The following is a 25704-nucleotide window of genomic DNA, read 5'->3' as shown; positions in this document are numbered from 1 at the left end:
TCCGTGTAAAGAAAGCATTTGATTTTTATTAGAATTATATACAGTCTCCAATCCTGTACAACATTCTACAACTGTCCCTTTAGTATTACTAAAGAAATGACATTCAAAACAACTGATGAACAAGATGAAGAGTCCCAACCACCACTAAAAACACGAACCTTCTATCCTCGTCGTCGGGCTTTTCATCCTAGTTCAGGATTTTAAGTCGTTCAGACAAAACGAAAATAAAAAAAGGCAAAATGATCATGATTTCCTTCGGAACATTCCGAAGAAGGATCAGACCACTCGCCTATTAACTTTACAGAATACTCTGAAACAAACTATATATATATATCACATTCGTTTAAAAAGCCTCAATCTGTCTATTTTTTTTTATTTTTTTCACTTGGAGGACCTTATAGGAACCTGGTCAAAATATAGTGCACTATATAGGGAATAGGTGGTGTTTTTTGGACAAAGCTTCAATGAGTATCAACATTAAACCGTATTCAACTTCGACATTCTTTCGTAAACAAGTGAATACATGAATGACATGGGAGTGTTTATGTTCAATGGCCAACTGTTAAGATTCCACCGTGTGTGACAACATGCTGCCAATAAGAGAACTACCCACTGATGCCATGTACACACACACACACACACACACACACACACGACTGAAAGGAGTACTAGCATGACGTTTCTCCTAGCAACTGTCTACATCTAAACTGGCAACTCTTTTCCTATCTAGTCAACGAATTAGACATGAGAATCCTTTCATTGAACAGGATCTGAAAATACAGGACCAGAGAGACATCTGGGAGACTCCTGAGATGTCGTCGCTGATCTGAGCTAAGCTCAGGGGTTGGGTAAGCAGATAACCACAGGTCTAGGATCTGCTAACGACGTCTAAAAGAACAGGTCGAAAGCACTGAGGGCTTCCGTCTCCATCTGCTGATTGGCCGACCCCGATATGAACTCCTCCAGGAAGTTATCACCGGAGGTCATGATTGGCTCATCTAGACCGGGCAGTGGCATTACTACACCGTGATTGGCCGGTTGTAAGGTCGCAGGGGTCACCACCTGCGAGGCTCCACCAATCGCATTCCCCCCACACGCCAAGTTCCCTCCCGCTTCTTGCCCATTGGTGGTGAGCATATCCAGGAAGCCCGTGCTGTCCGGCGATAGATTGCTGGCAGTCGTCGCGGGCGACAGAAGGTCGGCGAAGAACTCATCGTAAGCAGGGCTGTCGTAGGCGGAGGTACTGGAGCTAACAGTAGAAGGGGAGCGAAGGTCGGCGCAGTCTGGTCTGCGGGTCACTTCCTGTCCTCCTGCAGCTCCCTGGTAACCCAACATCTGATTCAGCTTCTCCAGTTTCTTCTTCTTGGCTTTCAGCTTCTTCAGCAGCTTGTACCTGAGGGTTTCTGTCTCACTGAGGCCGGCCGGATCCTTCGTGACCTGGCCACCGGGGCCTTGATTCCTGGAGGAAGAGATTTTATGGAGCTCCGTGACACCCGGAGGAGGAGGAAGTGAGGTCACGATAGGATACGCTGCTGTAGTGTTGTCGATGGGGGGTCTTCGCGAGGCGAAGTCGCCAGGCTGACTTGGTGTCTTCCAGATGCCATTTTGAGGGTCAATTCTTTGAAAGAGGTGCTGGGTTGGAGGTGAAGTCTTGGAAGAGACATTGTTTATGTTTGTATTTACGTTCCTGCTCCTGGCCTGGAACCCTCCGTACATCTCGGCAGCCTTCACCGGCAGGGCCTCGTTGTCCTCCTTACTGAGTCTGGTTTTGGGGAGAGGCGGAGGCTTCTTCAGCCTGGCGTCTGGGTTGGGCGTCTGCCGGCTCTGTGAAAGCTGCTGGAACCGGTTGGGTGTTGAATGATTCAATTGACTGGGTTGTCTCTGGCTGAGATGGTACGACCAGTGGGTTTTGGGGTGGGGCGGGGGAGAGGGACCAGGTGTGCTCTGCAGAGAGCTGGAGGTAATGGGGGTTTTGGGGTGGGGTGGGGGAGAGGGACCAGGTGTGCTCTGCAGAGAGCTGGAGGTAATGGGGGTTTTGGGGTGGGGTGGGGGAGAGGGACCAGGTGTGCTCTGCAGAGAGCTGGAGGTAATGGGGGTTTTAGGGTGGGGCGGGGGAGAGGGAGGGAACTCTGGTGGTTCCACATATGACGTTGACATCATAGATACGACGGAAGGCAGGATTATTTCACCACAGTTTCCAGGAAGTGCCATTGGTGTTGTTGCTGCTGCAGCAACTGGAGTGTTGGACGCCATTTTAGGTCTATTGTGGCTTCTCCTGATCTTGGGAGGACTGGGAGTGACTTCTTCAGAGTCCGTCTCAGAAGGACCGTCACTGCTGTCAGGGAGAAACTCACTGGCCGTATCGGGGGACGTTGGCCTTTCGACGAGGTCTTCATCGTCCGTTTCGGAGGGCGTTTCAGATTCAGTGGGTATTTCGTGGGCAGATGGGGGGGTCTCGGTCTCAGATCTAGGAGCAGACAGAAAGCAGACGTCTCTTCCATTTTGTTTGGGAGCCGCGGTGATGTAGTCCAACGGCCTGCTCTCAGAGTCAACTTTGACCTCTACGAGTGTCAGGGTGACGATGTCATCGCGGGAGAGGCCTTCGAAGGTGTCGAACGGCGTGGCAGAGCCGATGGACGGGTCACCGGCTGTCACCGTGGTGTCGGTATCGTCAGACACTGTCAGCGCCTCGACAACGGCCGTGTCATCGAGAGGGCGGGGCAGAGAGAGGTCGTGAGACCCGGACTGGAGCGATACATCAGCGAGCACGGAGGTGGAACCGATGACGATGGGAGAGTCTACGTTATTCCTTAATGTTGTGTCCATATGGTTATCTATATAGTCGGCAGTTATGGTGGCGTCCATGTCAGCGTTCGCATCATCAGAGACCGTCTGAGAACATTCTAGAGACTGATTAACGACAAAGAGCTTGGCTAGGAGAGGTTGCTTCAGTTCTTTCTCTATCAAGGAAGTGCTCGTCGGGTTTTCGGGATGAGAAGTGCAGGGTGTCTGTGTGTTGTGGGGACGCTCCGTCTCCAACTCCCAGAAGACAACGTGGATCTCTCTAGGAGGGACCGGCAGCTGGGTGTGCGAGACACAGTCCGGATGCTTCCGGTCGTCAAACTCTAACCACGATCCTGTTGGATGAGAGAAGGTAAGGAATTAATACACAGTTACTAGTCACAGAGGAATGGTTCTCATGCTCACTCTCAGACCAGTAGGACGGTGCTGAATCCCTGGGATAAATAAATGTATTATTGAAGGTATTTCTGGTGTCCGTGTCTTTTAACACAACGTAAAGAGTCCGACCGATTGGCACTCTTATAAAACGCGACACATTATTGGACAAACTGACTTTGTTATAAAAATCTAGATTTGTTTCTATCCATTGATAATGGAAGAATCAATCAAAATAACACAAATCCACTCAGTGACCAGTAAATAACAATGACGACGACGACGATACTAAATCGGAATCGCCCGAGGGGACAAATTACAAGTTATACGAAAATGAGTTGAAACAGACGCTACATTTTAAAGTCCAACTGACCGTCGGGTCTGCGTATCCAGCTGACTAAATGGTTGAGTGGCTGGTCGTACTGTAGGACGGTGGTGATGGAGTATCTCTGCTGCTGGAAGGTGAAGGAGTACACACCGAGGTCGTTGTCAGGGAGACCTTCCGCAAAGTGCAGCACAAACACAGGAGACAGCCTGGAGGAAACAGGAAATGTCAGGAGAGACAACACTCGTCTCCTCTCCTCCTCCATGTGCACTAACTGAATAAACAGGTAAAGACACAGAGACAATAGATACGGAGAGAGAGAACAGAGACAATAGACACAAAGAGAGAGAACAGAGACAATAGACAATAGACACGGAGAGAGAGAACAGAGACAATAGACACGGAGAGAGAGAACAGAGACAATAGACACGGAGAGAGAGAACAGAGACAATAGACACAGAGAGAGAACAGAGACAATAGACACGGAGAGAGAACAGAGACGATAGACACGGAGAGAGAGAACAGAGACAATAGACACGGAGAGAGAGAGAACAGAGACAAGAGACAATAGACACGGAGAGGGAGAGAACAGAGACAAGAGACAATAGACACGGAGAGGGAGAGAGAGAGAACAGAGACAATAGACACGGAGAGAGAGAACAGAGACAATAGACACAGAGAGAGAACAGAGACAATAGACACAGAGAGAGAACAGAGACAATAGACACGGAGAGAGAGAACAGAGACAATAGACACGGAGAGAGAGAGAACAGAGACAAGAGACAATAGACACGGAGAGGGAGAGAGAGAGAACAGAGACAATAGACACAGAGAGAGAGAGAACAGAGACAATAGACACGGAGAGAGAGAGAACAGAGACAATAGACACGGAGAGAGAGAGAACAGAGACAATAGACACGGAGAGAGAGAGAACAGAGACAATAGACACGGAGAGAGAGAGAACAGAGACAATAGACACGGAGAGAGAGAGAACAGAGACAATAGACACGGAGAGAGAGAGAACAGAGACAATAGACACGGAGAGAGAGAGAACAGAGACAATAGACACGGAGAGAGAGAGAACAGAGACAATAGACACGGAGAGAGAGAGAACAGAGACAATAGACACGGAGAGAGAGAGAACAGAGACAATAGACACGGAGAGAGAGAGAACAGAGACAATAGACACGGAGAGAGAGAGAACAGAGACAATAGACACGGAGAGAGAGAGAACAGAGACAATAGACACGGAGAGAGAGAGAACAGAGACAATAGACACGGAGAGAGAGAGAACAGAGACAATAGACACGGAGAGAGAGAGAACAGAGACAATAGACACGGAGAGAGAGAGAACAGAGACAATAGACACGGAGAGAGAGAGAACAGAGACAATAGACACGGAGAGAGAGAGAACAGAGACAATAGACACGGAGAGAGAGAGAACAGAGACAATAGACACGGAGAGAGAGAGAACAGAGACAATAGACACGGAGAGAGAGAGAACAGAGACAATAGACACGGAGAGAGAGAGAACAGAGACAATAGACACGGAGAGAGAGAGAACAGAGACAATAGACACGGAGAGAGAGAGAACAGAGACAATAGACACGGAGAGAGAGAGAACAGAGACAATAGACACGGAGAGAGAGAGAACAGAGACAATAGACACGGAGAGAGAGAACAGAGACAATAGACACGGAGAGAGAGAGAACAGAGACAATAGACACGGAGAGAGAGAACAGAGACAATAGACACAAAGAGAGAGAACAGAGACAATAGACACAAAGAGAGAGAACAGAGACAATAGACACGGAGAGAGAGAACAGAGACAATAGACACGGAGAGAGAGAACAGAGACAATAGACACGGAGAGAGAACAGAGACGATAGACACGGAGAGAGAACAGAGACGATAGACACGGAGAGAGAGAACAGAGACAATAGACACGGAGAGAGAGAGAACAGAGACAAGAGACAATAGACACGGAGAGGGAGAGAACAGAGACAAGAGACAATAGACACGGAGAGGGAGAGAGAGAGAACAGAGACAATAGACACAGAGAGAGAGAACAGAGACAATAGACACAGAGAGAGAACAGAGACAATAGACACAGAGAGAGAACAGAGACAATAGACACGGAGAGAGAGAACAGAGACAATAGACACAGAGAGAGAACAGAGACAATAGACACAAAGAGAGAGAACAGAGACGATAGACACGGAGAGAGAGAACAGAGACAATAGACACGGAGAGAGAGAGAACAGAGACAAGAGACAATAGACACGGAGAGGGAGAGAGAGAGAACAGAGACAATAGACACGGAGAGAGAGAACAGAGACAATAGACACAGAGAGAGAACAGAGACAATAGACACAGAGAGAGAACAGAGACAATAGACACGGAGAGAGAGAACAGAGACAATAGACACGGAGAGAGAGAACAGAGACAATAGACACAGAGAGAGAACAGAGACAATAGACACAAAGAGAGAGAACAGAGACGATAGACACGGAGAGAGAGAACAGAGACGATAGACACGGAGAGAGAGAACAGAGACAATAGACACGGAGAGAGAGAGAACAGAGACAAGAGACAATAGACACGGAGAGGGAGAGAGAGAGAACAGAGACAATAGACACAGAGAGAGAGAGAACAGAGACAATAGACACGGAGAGAGAGAGAACAGAGACAATAGACACGGAGAGAGAGAGAACAGAGACAATAGACACGGAGAGAGAGAGAACAGAGACAATAGACACGGAGAGAGAGAGAACAGAGACAATAGACACGGAGAGAGAGAGAACAGAGACAATAGACACGGAGAGAGAGAGAACAGAGACAATAGACACGGAGAGAGAGAGAACAGAGACAATAGACACGGAGAGAGAGAGAACAGAGACAATAGACACGGAGAGAGAGAGAACAGAGACAATAGACACGGAGAGAGAGAGAACAGAGACAATAGACACGGAGAGAGAGAGAACAGAGACAATAGACACGGAGAGAGAGAGAACAGAGACAATAGACACGGAGAGAGAGAGAACAGAGACAATAGACACGGAGAGAGAGAGAACAGAGACAATAGACACGGAGAGAGAGAGAACAGAGACAATAGACACGGAGAGAGAGAGAACAGAGACAATAGACACGGAGAGAGAGAGAACAGAGACAATAGACACGGAGAGAGAGAGAACAGAGACAATAGACACGGAGAGAGAGAGAACAGAGACAATAGACACGGAGAGAGAGAGAACAGAGACAATAGACACGGAGAGAGAGAGAACAGAGACAATAGACACGGAGAGAGAGAGAACAGAGACAATAGACACGGAGAGAGAGAGAACAGAGACAATAGACACGGAGAGAGAGAGAACAGAGACAATAGACACGGAGAGAGAGAGAACAGAGACAATAGACACGGAGAGAGAGAGAACAGAGACAATAGACACGGAGAGAGAGAGAACAGAGACAATAGACACGGAGAGAGAGAGAACAGAGACAATAGACACGGAGAGAGAGAGAACAGAGACAATAGACACGGAGAGAGAGAGAACAGAGACAATAGACACGGAGAGAGAGAGAACAGAGACAATAGACACGGAGAGAGAGAGAACAGAGACAATAGACACGGAGAGAGAGAGAACAGAGACAATAGACACGGAGAGAGAGAGAACAGAGACAATAGACACGGAGAGAGAGAGAACAGAGACAATAGACACGGAGAGAGAGAGAACAGAGACAATAGACACGGAGAGAGAGAGAACAGAGACAATAGACACGGAGAGAGAGAGAACAGAGACAATAGACACGGAGAGAGAGAGAACAGAGACAATAGACACGGAGAGAGAGAGAACAGAGACAATAGACACGGAGAGAGAGAGAACAGAGACAATAGACACGGAGAGAGAGAACAGAGACAATAGACACGGAGAGAGAGAACAGAGACAATAGACACGGAGAGAGAGAACAGAGACAATAGACACGGAGAGAGAGAACAGAGACAATAGACACGGAGAGAGAGAACAGAGACAATAGACACGGAGAGAGAGAACAGAGACAATAGACACGGAGAGAGAGAACAGAGACAATAGACACGGAGAGAGAGAACAGAGACAATAGACACGGAGAGAGAGAACAGAGACAATAGACACGGAGAGAGAGAACAGAGACAATAGACACGGAGAGAGAGAACAGAGACAATAGACACGGAGAGAGAGAACAGAGACAATAGACACGGAGAGAGAGAACAGAGACAATAGACACGGAGAGAGAGAACAGAGACAATAGACACGGAGAGAGAGAACAGAGACAATAGACACGGAGAGAGAGAACAGAGACAATAGACACGGAGAGAGAGAACAGAGACAATAGACACGGAGAGAGAGAACAGAGACAATAGACACGGAGAGAGAGAACAGAGACAATAGACACGGAGAGAGAGAACAGAGACAATAGACACGGAGAGAGAGAACAGAGACAATAGACACGGAGAGAGAGAACAGAGACAATAGACACGGAGAGAGAGAACAGAGACAATAGACACGGAGAGAGAACAGAGACAATAGACACGGAGAGAGAACAGAGACAATAGACACGGAGAGAGAACAGAGACAATAGACACAGAGAGAGAACAGAGACAATAGACAGAGAGAGAACAGAGACAATAGACACGGAGAGAGAACAAAGACAATAGACACGAAGAGAGAACAGAGACAATAGACACAGAGAGAGAACAGAGACAATAGACACGGAGAGAGAGAACAGAGACAATAGACACGGAGAGAGAGAACAGAGACAATAGACACGGAGAGAGAGAACAGAGACAATAGACACGGAGAGAGAGAACAGAGACAATAGACACAGAGAGAGAACAGAGACAATAGACACAGAGAGAGAACAGAGACAATAGACACGGAGAGAGAGAACAGAGACAATAGACACGGAGAGAGAGAACAGAGACAATAGACACAGAGAGAGAACAGAGACAATAGACACGGAGAGAGAGAACAGAGACATATAGAGAATAGAATAAATAGAATAGACTTCCTGGGAAGTTCCTGAGAAGAATCCACTTGACTGTTAGGGTCAGGGTTCAAAGTAATTCTCCACTGAATTGAAAGTTCCTCATTGTTTTTCTATGAGGTTTTTCTTTTCAATTTGGAAATATAAATTTTAATTTCATTTACTTCCTGAATTGAAAACGGAAATTGACCCCCCCCCCCCCCAATCCCCGGTTGAGATCCGCACCAGGTATGAAAAGGTTAAAGGTCGCGCCCTCACCTCTCCAGCACCAACAGCCTGGCTTGCTTCGACTTATTACACTTGCTGCAACGTGATTGGTTGGCAGCATTGAGAGGGTGCCAATCAGTAACCACCTTGGTGAAAGTGGTGAGAGTCTTCTCACATCTGAAAGAAAAATACATTTCATAGTTTGTGTTTCTTCCTCTGAATACTGACACACACTAGTGACGTGTGTGTGTGTGTGTGTGTGTGTTGACTCATAAACGGCGGTTTTATCTGCGGGGTGGGGGGGGTTTAGGGTCGTTAAATATTGTGTGGATGAAGGGCTGACGGGTTGAATAAATAATGAGAAAATAATCCCTTCAAGTTGAATTGTTTTTCATTTTATATCTACATGTCATGTTCGTCATAAGGAGTAGACCAAGATGCAGCGTGGTATGTTTCCATCCTTTATTTTGGAATAGAAAACGTCAAGGAACAAAACAACAAAACGAAAGGTGGAGCTCAGAGTAGTGCTCACAGGCAACTATACCTAGACAAGATCCCACAAAGCACAAAGGGGAAAATGGCTGCCTAAATATGATCCCCAATCAGAGACAACGATAAACAGCTGCCTCTGATTGGGAACCATACCAGGCCAACATAGAAATAGAATTCACCTAGATAACCCACCCTTAATCACACCCCGACCTAACCAACAGAGAATAAAAACTCTCTATGGTCAGGGTGTGACACTATAGGCTACATTGAGGTTTATCTTTCATTATCTGGCATAAGTGCGTAACTCTAAGATTTAGGGCCTAACTGCACCAAGTAGTCGACACGCCAATCGCCCAGTGCTTTCGGGATTGGGCAGAAAAAGTTAACGTTGATCCATGGTGGCAAAAAGGACAATGTCAGCGTTTAATTCTGTAAGAGAAAAGCTGCAAAATGTTGAGTTGAAAATAAAGAGAAGGGAGGGACGGAAAGTAATGATTAGAAAAGATTTGCTGAAAAGGTAAAAGAGGATGATAGCAGTGCCGGCTACGCTACTGCTGCGTTACGGCCACGTTACGCTACGGCACGCTACGGCTACGCTACATTAAGGCTACGCTACGGCGACGGCTACGCTACATTAAGGATACGTTACGGCGACGGCTACGCTACATTAAGGCTACGTAACGGCGACGGCTACGCTACATTAAGGCTACGGCTACATCACGACTACGTCACGGCTACATTAAGGTTACGCTACGGCTATGTTACGCTACGGCTGCGTTACGCTACGGCTGCGTTACGCTACGGCTGCGTTACGCTACGGCTGCGTTACGCTACGGCTGCGTTACGCTACGGCTGCGTTACGCTACGGCTGCGTTACGCTACGGCTACGTTACGCTACGGCTACGTTACGGCTACGTTACGCTACGGCTACGTTACGATACGGCTACGTTACGCTACGGCTGCGGCTACGTTACGGCTACGTTACGATACGGCTACGTTATGGCTACGGCTACGTTACGGCTACGTTACGGCTACGCCTGCGTTACGGCTACGCTACATTAAGACTACGCTACATTAAGACTACGCTACGGCTACGTTACGCTACGGCTACGCTGCGGCTATGTTATGTGTGATTATTGTGAGAGGCGCTACACAAATTCGACAGTCACAAGACGGGACTTCAAATAGGCCTATGGCACATACAGGGAACTGTAGCCTTCTGTTTAGATGGGCTAAATGGAAACTGAAATCTGGGCACTGACTTTGGATCTATAACCTCTCACATAGCCTTAATATGAACTCCTGCAGAATTAATTATTGCAGTAAAATGATACACCAAATGTAGACTACATTTTGACTCAGGAACAGAAGAAATATGATTTCTTTCTTTCAGCATCTTGAGAGATTGTGAACGGCTTTTAGATATCGTCTGTAGAGGTGCTGTCTTTATCAGCATCTTGAGAGATTGTGAACGGCTTTTAGACACCGTCCTGTAGAGGTGTTGTCTTTATCAGCATCTTGAGAGATTGTGAACGGCTTTTAGACACCGTCCTGTAGAGGTGTTGTCTTTATCAGCATCTTGAGAGATTGTGAAAGGGCCTACCAAAATACCAGAAATTAAATAGGCTATCAAAACATCAGAAATTATAAGCGAAAACATATCCTAATCGTTCCATATAACTGTTGTACCCCAGGCCTGTTAAAAGAAAAATATATTAAAAATGTGGTCTGTCTGACTGTAGCGTGTATTTTCTATATTAGTGGGTCTGGTGAGGGCCTGAGATATTCACTATATAGTCGGGTGGTTGCAGGGTGAACAGACAGCTGACGGCACCACTAACACAGACCCTCTGGTACCAATGAGTCGGTTCTCTGACATCTTGTACACTCGCCATTTCTGTCAACATTTCCCTCCATGTCGTTGCCATTCAAAAGACCAGTTCAACATGGAGACTCAGCTTCCCATGTTCACGAGAGGCCGCAGTGTTTCGCTGGTCTGCGTAAGCAACATGCAGCAGCCCCCCCCACACCTTGGCAGCCAAACATTTTAGCGACCCCCCCCCCCCCCCCCCCTCTTGACAACGCAGTTGTAGTTACTGGACCTAATTTCTTTTAAAAAGTCATAATCACAACAATAACTTTACACTGTTATTTTGTCTCTTTGCACTGAGAAAATGTCTCCCAATAACCGCTGTCTGTGATTGGAACATCGGTAGCGGATTCTCAGAGCCACATTACGACCAATCCACAAACACTACAGGAAGGGAGTTCGCTGAGTTAAAACGTTTGTTTCCATTCATGACTCACTTTCTAACTCGATTCCTATCGTTCCTCTTTTAAAAAAGACTGGGCTCTCATCCAGCAGTACAATCACCATGTTGATATATTCACTTCCCCTCTCTCTTTTGCCAGCCTATCAGCCTTCCCCTCTCTCTTTTTTGCCAGCCTATCAGCCTTCCCCTCTCTCTTTTTTGCCAGCCTATCAGCCTTCCCCTCTCTCTTTTTTGCCAGCCTATCAGCCTTCCCCTCTCTCTTTTTTGCCAGCCTATCAGCCTTCCCCTCTCTCTTTTTTGCCAGCCTATCAGCCTTCCCCTCTCTCTTTTTTGCCAGCCTATCAGCCTTCCCCTCTCTCTTTTTTGCCAGCCTATCAGCCTTCCCCTCTCTCTTTTTTGCCAGCCTATCAGCCTTCCCCTCTCTCTTTTTTGCCAGCCTATCAGCCTTCCCCTCTCTCTTTTTTGCCAGCCTATCAGCCTTCCCCTCTCTCTTTTTTGCCAGCCTATCAGCCTTCCCCTCTCTCTTTTTTGCCAGCCTATCAGCCTTCCCCTCTCTCTTTTTTGCCAGCCTATCAGCCTTCCCCTCTCTCTTTTTTGCCAGCCTATCAGCCTTCCCCTCTCTCTTTTTTGCCAGCCTATCAGCCTTCCCCTCTCTCTTTTTTGCCAGCCTATCAGCCTTCCCCTCTCTCTTTTTTGCCAGCCTATCAGCCTTCCCCTCTCTCTTTTTTGCCAGCCTATCAGCCTTCCCCTCTCTCTTTTTTGCCAGCCTATCAGCCTTCCCCTCTCTCTTTTTTGCCAGCCTATCAGCCTTCCCCTCTCTCTTTTTTGCCAGCCTATCAGCCTTCCCCTCTCTCTTTTTTGCCAGCCTATCAGCCTTCCCCTCTCTCTTTTTTGCCAGCCTATCAGCCTTCCCCTCTCTCTTTTTTGCCAGCCTATCAGCCTTCCCCTCTCTCTTTTTTGCCAGCCTATCAGCCTTCCCCTCTCTCTTTTTTGCCAGCCTATCAGCCTTCCCCTCTCTCTTTTTTGCCAGCCTATCAGCCTTCCCCTCTCTCTTTTTTGCCAGCCTATCAGCCTTCCCCTCTCTCTTTTTTGCCAGCCTATCAGCCTTCCCCTCTCTCTTTTTTGCCAGCCTATCAGCCTTCCCCTCTCTCTTTTTTGCCAGCCTATCAGCCTTCCCCTCTCTCTTTTTTGCCAGCCTATCAGCCTTCCCCTCTCTCTTTTTTGCCAGCCTATCAGCCTTCCCCTCTCTCTTTTTTGCCAGCCTATCAGCCTTCCCCTCTCTCTTTTTTGCCAGCCTATCAGCCTTCCCCTCTCTCTTTTTTGCCAGCCTATCAGCCTTCCCCTCTCTCTTTTTTGCCAGCCTATCAGCCTTCCCCTCTCTCTTTTTTGCCAGCCTATCAGCCTTCCCCTCTCTCTTTTTTGCCAGCCTATCAGCCTTCCCCTCTCTCTTTTTTGCCAGCCTATCAGCCTTCCCCTCTCTCTTTTTTGCCAGCCTATCAGCCTTCCCCTCTCTCTTTTTTGCCAGCCTATCAGCCTTCCCCTCTCTCTTTTTTGCCAGCCTATCAGCCTTCCCCTCTCTCTTTTTTGCCAGCCTATCAGCCTTCCCCTCTCTCTTTTTTGCCAGCCTATCAGCCTTCCCCTCTCTCTTTTTTGCCAGCCTATCAGCCTTCCCCTCTCTCTTTTTTGCCAGCCTATCAGCCTTCCCCTCTCTCTTTTTTGCCAGCCTATCAGCCTTCCCCTCTCTCTTTTTTGCCAGCCTATCAGCCTTCCCCTCTCTCTTTTGCAGCCTATCAGCCTTCCCCTCTCTCTTTTGCAGCCTATCAGCCTTCCCCTCTCTCTTTTGCAGCCTATCAGCCTTCCCCTCTCTCTTTTGCAGCCTATCAGCCTTCCCCTCTCTCTTTTGCAGCCTATCTCAGCAGCGTGTTGTGTCTGTGTAGGATGCTGCTAAAGGCCAGGTGATCTGTCCGCTGAAAGTAGGAGGAGGGGGAAGAGGCAGATATATCTGCCCTCTGATTGGCCATTAGGTTCATGTGACAGAGTCTACAGTAGTGCAGTGGGAGTCTACAGTAGTGCAGTGGGAGTCGCCAGTAGTGCAGTGGGAGTCGCCAGTAGTGCAGTGGGAGTCGACAGTGGGAGTCGACAGTAGTGCAGTGGGAGTCGACAGTAGTGCAGTGGGAGTCGACAGTAGTGCAGTGGGAGTCGACAGTGGGAGTCGACAGTGTTGCAGTGGGAGTCGACAGTGTTGCAGTGGGAGTCGACAGTGTTGCAGTGGGAGTCGACAGTGTTGCAGTGGGAGTCGACAGTGTTGCAGTGGGAGTCGACAGTGTTGCAGTGGGAGTCGACAGTGTTGCAGTGGGAGTCGACAGTGGGAGTCTACAGTGTTGCAGTGGGAGTCGACAGTGTTGCAGTGGGAGTCGACAGTGTTGCAGTGGGAGTCGACAGTGTTGCAGTGGGAGTCGACAGTGTTGCAGTGGGAGTCGACAGTATTGCAGTGGGAGTCGACAGTGTTGCAGTGGGAGTCGACAGTGTTGCAGTGGGAGTCGACAGTGTTGCAGTGGGAGTCGACAGTGTTGCAGTGGGAGTCGACAGTATTGCAGTGGGAGTCGACAGTATTGCAGTGGGAGTCGACAGTGGGAGTCTACAGTATTGCACTGGGAGTCTACAGTATTGCAGTGGGAGTCGACAGTGGGAGTCTACAGTATTGCAGTGGGAGTCGACAGTATTGCAGTGGGACTACCATGAAAAATAAAGAAGTTGTCAAAAACAGATCTTCTAGGATGACGACTAATGAGGATATTGATCACTAAATCACTGATCGAGAAATGGATGTCACAGGAAGTCCAAAAAAAGATAATCAAGGACAACAACCACCCGAGCCACTACCTGTTCACCCCGCTATCATCCAGAAGGCGAGGTCAGTACAGGTGCATTAAAGCAGGGACCGAGAGACTGAAAAATAGCTTCTATCTCAAGGCCATCAGACTGCTAAACAGCCATCACTAACACAGAGAGGCTGCTGCCTACGCTGAGACCCGATCACTGGCCACTTTAATAAATGGATCACTAGTCACTTTAAATAATGCCACTTTAAAAATGTTAACATATCTTACATTACTCATCTCATTTGTATATACTGTATTTTATACCATCTACTGCATCTTGCCTATGCCGTCCGGCCATCGCTCATCCATATATTTACATTTACATATTCTCATTCACCCCGTTAGATGTGTGTGTATCAGGTAGTAGTTGTGAAATTGTTATATTACATGTTAGAAATTACTGCACTGTCGGAACTAGAAGCACAAGCATTTCACTACACTCGCATTAACATCTGTTAACCATGTGACTGTGACCAATAACATTTTATATATTCTCCATTGAAAGTGCTTCTTTAGTCCAAGACGAGGTTTAATCTAGGTCCAACAAGTTAACGACGGCTCTTACTTGGTTTTGGTGGCATGCTGGCAAGTCGTTGAGATACACTGAAACTGCCAGTCATACGCATGCTGGAAGAGAGGAGAGGCCCAGGAGTCGGCCCCGAGGAGGAGAGGCAGAACCAAAACCAGCCTCTCATTCTGACCTGCAGGAGAGGAGACAAGACAGCAGGGGTCAGGGTGAGGTCAGGGGTCAAGGTGAGGTCAGGTGTCAGCCCCGAGGAGGAGAGGCAGGACCAAAACCAGCCTCTCATTCTGACCTGCAGGAGAGGAGACAAGACAGCAGGGGTCAGGGTGAGGTCAGGGGTCAAGGTGAGGTCAGGTGTCAGCCCCGAGGAGGAGAGGCAGGACCAAAACCAGCCTCTCATTCTGACCTGCAGGAGAGGAGACAAGACAGCAGGGGTCAGGGTGAGGTCAGGGGTCAAGGTGAGGTCAGGTGTCAGCCCCGAGGAGGAGAGGCAGGACCAAAACTAGCCTCTCATTCTGACCTGCAGGAGAGGAGACAACACAGCAGGGGTCAGGGTGAGGTCAGGGGTCAGGGTGAGGTCAGGGGTCAGCCCCGAGGAGGAGAGGCAGGACCAAAACCAGCCTCTCATTCTGACCTGCAGGAGAGGAGACAAGACAGCAGGGGTCAGGGTGAGGTCAGGGGTCAAGGTGAGGTCAGGTGTCAGCCCCGAGGAGGAGAGGCAGGACCAAAACCAGCCTCTCATTCTGACCTGCAGGAGAGGAGACAAGACAGCAGGGGTCAGGGTGAGGTCAGGGGTCAAGGTGAGGTCAGGTGTCAGCCCCGAGGAGGAGAGGCAGGACCAAAACCAGCCTCTCATTCTGACCTGCAGGAGAGGAGACAACACAGCAGGGGTCAGGGTGAGGTCAGGGGTCAGGGTGAGGTCAGGGGTCAGCCCCGAGGAGGAGAGGCAGGACCAAAACTAGCCTCTCATTCTGACTTGCAGGAGAGGAGACAACACAGCAGGGGTCAGGGTGAGGTCAGGGGTCAGGGTGAGGTCAGGGTGAGGTCAGGAGTCAGGGTGAGGTCAGGAGTCAGCCCCGAGGAGGAGAGGCAGGACCAAAACTTGTCAGTGATTTTGAGCAGGTCACACGTGTTATTGGATGAACCCCTCATTCTGACATCACTCTGAACCCCGCTGTTCTATTTGGAGGACGCAGTCGGGAAGCACCCTGTGCTCAGTCATTAACGACCACAGAGATGGATGTGATCACACAGGGAGAAGACTCTCCTTCATTGGTCAAGGGGTGATACAATACAATCAAATCAAATGTATTTATAAAGCCCTTCGTACATCAGCTGATATCTCAAAGTGCTGTACAGAAACCCAGCCTAAAACCCCCAAAACAGCAAGCAATGCAGGTGTAGAAGCACGGTGGCTAGGAAAAACTCCCTAGAAAGGCCAGAACCTAGGAAGAAACCTAGAGAGGAACCAGGCTATGAGGGGTGGCCAGTCCTCTTTTGGCTGTGCCGGGTAGAGATTATAACAGACTTATTAACGAAGGGTGCAGACAGAGTGATAGACCACCGTCGCAAAGTTCTCTTCTCACGAATGACCTATTTTGAGATCAAAAGAGTGAATTAATGCCTGAAAAGTGTTACATTTTCCCCTCCGTATAGATACCACAAGAGGAAACCTCTGGTTGTCCTGTACGGCTCAGCTGGTAAGAGCATGGCTCTCGCAGCGTCAGGATTGTGGGGTTTGACTCCCCCCCCCCCCCCCTGGGGGGGGAGGGAGAAGGGCCAACCATTCTTCAAAACGTATGCGAGCAGATTCTTACCCAGTTTACATTTCAGTCGAGGCTCCACCAGTTTAAAGATGGCCGTCCTGATGGCCTGCATCTCAGTCTGCAGCCTCTGTAACACCACAGAGGGCACTCTGACGACACCGTCTGGTGAGAGGTGAGAGACAGACTCACATTAGGTGTAGATATTCATGTACGACCCCCCCCCCCCCCCCACACCAACAAAAAACACTTGTTTAAGACATCTCTGGAAAGTGGGAAAATGCTGTCCAGTGTCAGATTGAGAAGAAAAAGAGATTCTGCTGACGGCAGCTGTATTGGTCTGTCCCGTTCCAAATAGATATTCAGCTCTTAGCTGCCAATGTGGTACATCAATTCAAATCCACCTTAGTAAACAGATAGAAATATATAAAACATAAATAATATATATGTCCACCCACCTGCGCCAGTGTGTTGGTAGGCTGTGCTGAGACTACAGGCTCGGTCGTACCTCTCACACAGATCCCAGACAGGTTGACATACAGTGGGTCTCTTGATGGGTCGCCTGTCCCTCAGGGTGCGACAGTGGACCAGCGATACCAGCAAGGTGTCCAGCCAACCCAGACCGTGCTCATTCTTCCAGAACAGGTGAGGTCCGGGAACTGGGACCAACTCGCCCGTCGAGATCACTTCCGGGTCAAAGTCGGGCAACACTTCCTGCGTGTATTTAATAATATGAGTCTTTCTTGGCCTGCCCCTTTTCTTTTTCGGCGGCGGTGTCAGGGCTTCCACATCCTCTTGGACGCTTACTTCCCGTTCCTCGTCGCTTAGTTGTCGGGTGTTGTGAGCTCTTCTTTTAGCTCTGATAGGACCATCATCTTCATCATCACCTGCAACGTGACCCTCAGACACTTTGCTCTGACTGAGGTCCACACTGCAGGGTCTACACACCTCCTGTATCTTCTCTTCCTCGTCAAAGACAGGCAGATCCTCCTCATCTTTCTCTAAAGCAGGGACAACCTCAATCACGGCAGGTATAGACACAGCCTCTAAGGCCACAGGTGTAGCGACATCTTCCTCCTCATTCTCCAAGGAGATTAGAACCTCGTCTTCCTCCTCCTCTTTCTGTAAGACACTTAGACCCTCCTTCATGCCAGGTGAAGCCTCTTCTAAGACAGTTAGAGCCTCCTCTGGCAGAGAGACAGCCTCCCCTGGGACAGGTAGAGCCTCCTCTGGCAGAGAGACAGCCTCCCCTGGGACAGGTAGAGCCTCGTCAAGCAGAGAGACAGCCTCCCCTGGGACAAGCAGAGCCTCCTCTAGCAGAGAGACAGCCTCCCCTGGGACAGGTAGAGCCTCCTCCAGCAGAGAGACAGCCTCCTCTGGCAGAGAGACAGCCTCCCCTGGGACAGTTAGAGCCTCCTCTGGCAGAGAGACAGCCTCCCCTGGGACAGGTAGAGCCTCCTCCAGCAGAGAGACAGCCTCCCCTGGGACAGGCAGAGCCTCCTCTAGCAGAGAGACAGCCTCCCCTGGGACAGGTAGAGCCTCCTCTAGCAGAGAGACAGCCTCCCCTGGGACAGTTAGAGCCTCCTCTGGCAGAGAGACAGCCTCCCCTGGCAGAGAGACAGCCTCCCCTGGGACAGGTAGAGCCTCCTCTGGCAGAGAGACAGCCTCCCCTGGGACAGGTAGAGCCTCCTCCAGCAGAGAGACAGCCTCCCCTGGGACAGGCAGAGCCTCCTCTAGCAGAGAGACAGCCTCCCCTGGGACAGGTAGAGCCTCCTCTGGCAGAGAGACAGCCTCCCCTGGGACAGGTAGAGCCTCCTCTGGCAGAGAGACAGCCTCCCCTGGGACAGGTAGAGCCTCCTCCAGCAGAGAGACAGCCTCCCCTGGGACAGGCAGAGCCTCCTCTAGCAGAGAGACAGCCTCCCCTGGGACAGGTAGAGCCTCCTCTGGCAGAGAGACAGCCTCCCCTGGGACAGTTAGAGCCTCCTCTGGCAGAGAGACAGCCTCCCCTGGCAGAGAGACAGCCTCCCCTGAGACAGGTAGAGCCTCCTCTGGCAGAGAGACAGCCTCCCCTGGGACAGGTAGAGCCTCCTCTAGCAGAGAGACAGCCTCCCCAGGGACAGGTAGAGCCTCCTCTGGCAGAGAGACAGCCTCCCCTGGGACAGGTAGAGCCTCCTCTGGCAGAGAGACAGCCTCCCCTGGGACAGGTAGAGCCTCCTCTAGCAGAGAGACAGCCTCCCCTGGGACAGGTAGAGCCTCCTCTAGCAGAGAGACAGCCTCCCCTGGGACAGGTAGAGCCTCCTCTAGCAGAGAGACAGCCTCCCCTGGTGCAATCAGAGCCTCTAGGAGACGGACGGTGTCCTGTAAATTAGGGACAGTTACGCATGTGTCCAAGGCTTTCTCTAGCGCAGCCACATTCTTCTTTGAGGCAGAAACAGCCAAGTGTAAGGGAGGTAAAATCGTCTCTGGGGCAGAAACAGCTACCCGAGAGACAGATAAAGTCTTCTCTGGGGCAGAAACAGCCCTGTCTAAGGGACAGATAACCTCCTTCGGTGCAGACTCAGCGTCTACAAAAGACACTGCCAGTTGTGACGTAGGTAAAGTCTTCTCTGGGAGAGGAAACCCCTTGTCTAAAGTAGGTGTAGCCTCCTCTGGGAGAAAGACACCATCTTCTCCCTCCTCATCCTCATCTAGGACTTTCTGGTCCATTTCCTCTGGGATCGGCCAATCAGAATCCTTGTGGTATCCATTGGCCCCTCCCCTCTCGGTCTCAGGAAGGGTTTTATCCACCAGCTCCATGTCTGTGGGTTCTGATTGGCTGATTCTCTCCTTCTGTACTGGCGTCGTGCGCTTCGTCTTATTAAAGCAGTCTTCCCCATTGAGTTTGGCGCTGGTGATCCTGACGACTGGGCGACTCTCATTCTGTGACACGGCCTCCTCTGATCGTGCGCTTTTGGGGGAAGGTACAGAGTCTCCGTTCTCCAACACACTGGGACTCTTCCTCTTCCTCCCCGTCTGTGTTTGGGGTAGAGGGGGTACGAGGCTGGCCAGCACATCTTCCAGGGGCCTGGAGACCAGGGGAAACAGGCACTGTAGGGGAGGTCAGAGGGTAGAGGTCAATTAAGAACAAATTTGTTATTTAAGGCAAGAACCGGCGCTGAACTAATAAATGATTATAACGGGTAGGAACTTCAACCTAGAACTTGTATTCACTCTCTCTTTCAAGGTGAGGCCAAGGACAACATCCACTCTCTATAACGGAGGACAGTGAAAGGACACTGAACGGACACTTTAGCAGGAGGACACTTTAGCAGGGGGAAACTTTAGCGGGAGGACAGTGAAAGGACACTTTAGCAGGGGGACAGTGAAAGGACACTTTAGCAGGGGGACAGTGAAAGGACACTTTGATAGGAGGACACTTTAGCGGGAGGACACTTTAGCGGGAGGACAGTGAAAGGACACTTTAGCGGGAGGACAGTGAAAGGACACTTTAGCGGGAGGACACTTTAGCAGGACACTTTAGCAGGAGGACACTTTAGCAGGACAGTGAAAGGACACTTTAGCAGGAGGACAGTGAAAGGACACTTTAGCAGGGGGACAGTGAAAGGACACTTTAGCAGGGGGACAGTGAAAGGACACTTTAGCAGGGGGACAGTGAAAGGACACTTTAGCGGGAGGACACTGAAAGGACACTTTAGCGGGGGGACACTTTAGCAGGAGGACACTGAAAGGACACTTTAGCGGGACAGTGAAAGGACACTTTAGCAGGAGGACAGTGAAAGGACACTTTAGCAGGAGGACAGTGAAAGGACACTTTAGCAGGAGGACAGTGAAAGGACACTTCAGCAGGAGGACACTTTAGCAGGAGGACAGTGAAAGGACACGTTAGCAGGACAGTGAAAGGACACTTTAGCAAGAGGACAGTGAAAGGACACTTTAGCAGGAGGACAGTGAAAGGACACTTTAGCAGGAGGACAGTGAAAGGACACTTTAGCAGGAGGACAGTGAAAGGACACTTTAGCAGGAGGACAGTGAAAGGACACTTTAGCAAAGTGTCTGACTGCATTTACTACCAACAGTAACAGAATTCACCCGTGCCTCAAGTCCCTCCTAATACTGCCACTACGCCGGACAACAAAGCCAACCCAGACACAGGACAAGACACCGAAACAATGTTTTTACAGGAAACTACTCAAAACGGGCATCTTGTTTCAGACAATCAAAATGGGTGTCTTTGATCCTCACCCATTGGCCCTGCTTTGTGAAATACCCCATTGTTTTTGTTGATGTTGTGCTGATTGTGTGTGTGTATTAGCGTTAGCCTACCTGTGGGTCAGTGTGCGTTAGCGTTAGCCTACCTGTGGGTCAGTGTGCGTTAGCGTTAGCCTACCTGTGGGTCAGTGTGCGTTAGCGTTAGCCTACCTGTGGGTCAGTGTGCGTTAGCGTTAGCCTACCTGTGGGTCAGTGTGCGTTAGCGTTAGCCTACCTGTGGGTCAGTGTGCGTTAGCGTTAGCCTACCTGTGGGTCAGTGTGCGTTAGCGTTAGCCTACCTGTGGGTCAGTGTGCGTTAGCGTTAGCCTACCTGTGGGTCAGTGTGCGTTGGCGTTAGCCTACCTGTGGGTCAGTGTGCGTTGGCGTTAGCCTACCTGTGGGTCAGTGTGCGTTGGCGTTAGCCTACCTGTGGGTCAGTGTGCGTTGGCGTTAGCCTACCTGTGGGTCAGTGTGCGTTGGCGTTAGCCTACCTGTGGGTCAGTGTGCGTTGGCGTTAGCCTACCTGTGGGTCAGTGTGCGTTGGCGTTAGCCTACCTGTGGGTCAGTGTGTGTTGGCGTTAGCCTACCTGTGGGTCAGTGTGCGTTAGCGTTAGCCTACCTGTGGGTCAGTGTGCGTTAGCGTTAGCCTACCTGTGGGTCAGTGTGCGTTAGCGTTAGCCTACCTGTGGGTCAGTGTGCGTTAGCGTTAGCCTACCTGTGGGTCAGTGTGCGTTAGCGTTAGCCTACCTGTGGGTCAGTGTGCGTTAGCGTTAGCCTACCTGTGGGTCAGTGTGCGTTAGCGTTAGCCTACCTGTGGGTCAGTGTGCGTTAGCGTTAGCCTACCTGTGGGTCAGTGTGCGTTAGCGTTAGCCTACCTGTGGGTCAGTGTGCGTTAGCGTTAGCCTACCTGTGGGTCAGTGTGCGTTAGCGTTAGCCTACCTGTGGGTCAGTGTGTGTGAGCGTTAGCCTACCTGTGGGTCAGTGTGTGTGAGCGTTAGCCTACCTGTGGGTCAGTGCAGAGGGTGATGACCTCCTGGATGCTGATCCTATAGGAACGCAGAGCCCGAGTCTGCCCTTTAGCAGCACACCACGGACAGGTCTCCAACGAGGCTGAGCGCTCCTGGATCTGCAGGGACCAATCGTTATGACAACAAAGAATATGTTAATAACTTGATCGATATCAGGAGGGGAGGGCAGCTTAGTCGCCTAGGAGACAACATAACGTAACACATCACAGAGCATCGTACAGCATAATTGAGTACAGTTGAGTATCGGTGTTATACAGTATCATTGAGTAACATAGAATATCATTCAATATCTTTCTAAGTATAATTTAGTGCTTTAGTGTAGGGGTGGGTAATTCCAGTCCTCGGGTGTCACAGTCTTGCCCCCAGCTAACACACCTGACTCCAATAATCACCTAAATCGGGATCTTCACTTTAGAATTCAATCAAGTTTATTTTATATAGCCCTTCGTACATCAGCTAATATCTCGAAGTGCTGTACAGAGACCCAGCCTAAAACCCCAAACAGCTAGAATGCAGGTGTAGAAGCACGGTGGCTAGGAAAAACTCCCTAGAAAGGCCAAAACCTAGGAAGAAACCTAGAGAGGAACCAGGCAATGTGATTAATCAGCTGTGTTTGCTGGGGATGGAGAAAAAGGTGACACCAATCAGGCCCTCGAGGACTGGAGTTTTCCCACCCCTGTTTAAGTGTATCGAATACAGTGTCATTGATTATAAGATATTTAGATAATATGTCAATGTCATATAGTACACTGGAGTATCAGGTCAGAGTACACAGGATCATTGAGTTTGTTAGAGCGAGTATCACAGCTTAATATTACTGAGTCCAGTCCAATCATAATGAAGTTCATTCGATTTGAGTAGGAGTTCACAGAGACATGAATTATGTGCAATGTACCAGGCGGCATATCAACTGATATAACCCTAAAAAAAATAACATCCACACAAATGTTTCGCCTTTTGAAAACAAAGATTTCCAATTTTCATTTGAGTATTCTTTAGTTGGATTTTTTTGATTTGGTTACAATAAGGAGATTATACCCAATATAAATCCTTAAAACCAAAATAGCTTTGCACAAGTGACAGTCAGAGGAGAGGAGAGGAAGACAAATGAGTTCGACTGACTTTTTCCCAATACCCTGCAAGTGGGCCCAGGGCCCCCAAACCAGTGCCTTCGCAACTCATCACAGGCAAATCTGCTGTTCCTTGTTGTCCAGTGCTGTCTGTGTCCAGCGCTAGTCACTATACATTACCATATCCCTGTGACCAACCAGGCTCACCTCCTCCGCATGAAGGGCTACAGGGGAGGGGGGGGAAGACAGCACATTGGCAAAGTTAACGTAGTAAAACGTTGGCATTACGTTTGGATCGCACGCTAATATGGCTTAACGTTAGGTACGTCCACAATTGTTAATAATAAATGTCAAAATACAGTTCATATGATCATACATGGATTCATTGCTGCTGTGATACCGTATGGAACTCGTAACACAAAAATACCATCGTTAGCTAGCTTGCTAATCTAAGGTGGTGGTGGATAGCTAGCTTATTAGTAATGCAAGTTAACGTTAGCTAGCTACCGAGTAGTTCGAGAATGCGCTGGACCTCAAACCTGGCTATTATTTAACTTACCTCGATAAAGAGCCTACTCTATTCAATTTAGAGACGATAGTAATCACAATAATTAATAAACTCCTGCCGGTGATGTGGTGTGTCGCTTTCCATGCGCATCCCTCTATCGTGGTCGAAACGTTTAGTTTCCGGTTGGGGGCTTGACGCCGGTTGTGTAGCAAACTTTACCTTCCCCCTTTCGAACGAGGAAACAAGCCGTTGGTGTACCGCCTCCCACAGGCCAGACAAATGTATTACACCGTATTGTCTAGACTTGTGCAATGTGATTCAAATCGAGAAGAACAGCAGATTCAAGTAGCTGCGACACACAGACACTGTGAAGGCCTAGAGGTCTGAAAAATATATGTTTTGCTAGCTAACCGGTAATATAGCCTAGAGTACCAATGACTTGACTGGTGTGATGAGGACTTTGTATTTAATAATAATAATAATTATGAAATCTAATCCATTTAATACATTTGATGATAATATAAGATTATATGCCTATTCATAATGTGAATAATTGCTGTATTAATACTAATAATTGCTGTACTACTATTCTAAAGGAGGGAACTGTAAAAAACAAAACAAGACTAATGTAAAATAGAGAAAAAATGCTAATATTTCATCCTTTGTTATCCACATTTTTAAGTGGCGCTTTCTGATTTGAATTTACAAGAGGAGAAACATTAAACGAAGAGGGGGTATTGTGGTTCTTTGGGGTACGGGGGCTTCGGGGTACAGAGGCGAGAAGATGGGGCGGTGAGGTACCCGTACCGCCCGTGCTACAAATATCTGAAAAACAATGCCCCCTTCATTTATAGCTCAGTGCTCCTGTCTCTCCTCCCCCCACATCCCTTTCTCCTGTCTCTCGTTTATACCTCCCACCCCTTTCCTTCTTTTCCCCGGCTGTACCCCCATACCTCTCCCCTTGTTTCCTCTGTGGTGCCTCTCCTCCCCCTTTCCCTATTTCCCTTTTCCCCATACCTCCCCCCAACACCCGAACACACACACATGCACGTACACATAAACACACACACACACTCCGACACCCTTTCTTCCAGCCCCTCCTGTATGCACCGCTGCTGTCCTCTATTTTCTCTTCTGATGACAAATTAATTTGCATATTTTTTTCCCAGAGAGGCCTCATTAGAATGCATAGATACACTGGTGATGAACTCTCCCCTCACCCTCCTCTCCTCTCTTCTCATCCTCTCCTTCTCTCTCCTACCCCACCCTCCTCTCCCATCCTCTTCTCTCCCCTCTCCTGTCCTTTCCTCCTCTCTCCTCTCCTTTCCTCCCCTCTCCTCTCCTTTCCTCTCTCCTACCCCACCCTCCTCTCCCATCCTCTTCTCTCCCCTCCTCCCCTCTCCTGTCCTTTCCTCCTCTCTCCTCTCCTTTCCTCCCCTCTCCTCTCCTTTCCTCTCTCCTACCCCACCCTCCTCTCCTTTCCTCCTCTCTCCTCTCCTTTTCTCCTCTCTCCTCTCCTTTCCTCTCCCCTACCCCACCCTCCTCTCCTTTCCTCCTCTCTCTTCTCCTTTCCTCCTCTCTCCTCTCCCCTACCCCACTCTCCTCTCCTTGTGCTTCATGGACAGGCTGTGTGACTTTCTGTCATCATGCTGCAGGTACTACTGCTACTACTGCCACACGGGACAGATGACAGTTTAATAGCTAGACAGAGACAAATGGGGCTCTGGATAAAAGTTGCCCTTAGGCACAGATCTGGGTTCAGTTTCTGCTCCCTGAATCGTGATCGTAGATATGAGGGGTGGAATTGCTACACTAATCGTAGATCAGTGTCTATGAGGCCCGGCTTCATTGACAATTTCCCTTTGTTTCAAAGGTGTGACTGTGATGTGTCCCTTTTCAAATGTTGAGTATCATCAATTGCTTCCCCTTTATTTTGTATAGCACTGTGCTAGAATGTATTCCTATGGCAAAATCTGATAGATGCCACAATCAGTGTCTCCCTTTCACTGTTCTGTATGTGTAAGGGTACCAAACCCACCTCCAAAGACAATGTAGAGGGTACCAATCCTACCTCCAAAGACAATGGAGAGGGTACCAATCCTACCTCCCAAGACAATGGAGAGGGTACCAAACCCACCTCCAAAGACAATGGAGAGGGTACCAATCCTACCTCCAAAGACAATGGA

The 25704-nt window shown here is 49.1% G+C and overlaps 1 protein-coding gene across 1 annotated transcript; it reads right to left on the bottom strand.

Annotated features, from left to right (window-relative positions):
- LOC129823235 (SUMO-specific isopeptidase USPL1-like) lies at positions 1-23711 on the bottom strand. Its single transcript, XM_055882118.1, has 9 exons — positions 23570-23711; positions 23063-23234; positions 21916-22038; positions 17123-19751; positions 16719-16829; positions 14944-15079; positions 8783-8908; positions 3551-3711; positions 1-3137 (listed from the first exon to the last, which is right to left on the bottom strand). Exons 2-9 carry the CDS (start codon positions 23120-23122, stop codon positions 889-891), a joined length of 5595 nt encoding a protein of 1864 aa, XP_055738093.1. The 5' UTR covers positions 23123-23234; positions 23570-23711; the 3' UTR covers positions 1-888.
- Positions 23712-25704: the final 1993 nt, after the last annotated feature.

Source organism: Salvelinus fontinalis, chromosome 25 (assembly GCF_029448725.1).
Source record: "Salvelinus fontinalis isolate EN_2023a chromosome 25, ASM2944872v1, whole genome shotgun sequence".
Lineage (NCBI taxonomy): Eukaryota > Metazoa > Chordata > Actinopteri > Salmoniformes > Salmonidae > Salvelinus > Salvelinus fontinalis.
This window is presented reverse-complemented; position numbering and strand designations above follow the sequence as displayed.

Bases quoted from the DNA above. Each gene is read 5' to 3' on its own strand.
- LOC129823235 (XM_055882118.1), bottom strand. From the start codon at position 23,122: ATGAGTTGCGAAGGCACTGGTTTGGGGGCCCTGGGCCCACTTGCAGGG. The intron at 22,039-23,062 runs GTCAGTCGAACT...TGGTCCCTGCAG, and splicing joins TTGCAGGGTATTGGGAAAAA to ATCCAGGAGCGCTCAGCCTC. The intron at 19,752-21,915 runs GTAGGCTAACGC...CCTCCCCTACAG, and splicing joins CCCTCTGCACTGACCCACAG to TGCCTGTTTCCCCTGGTCTC.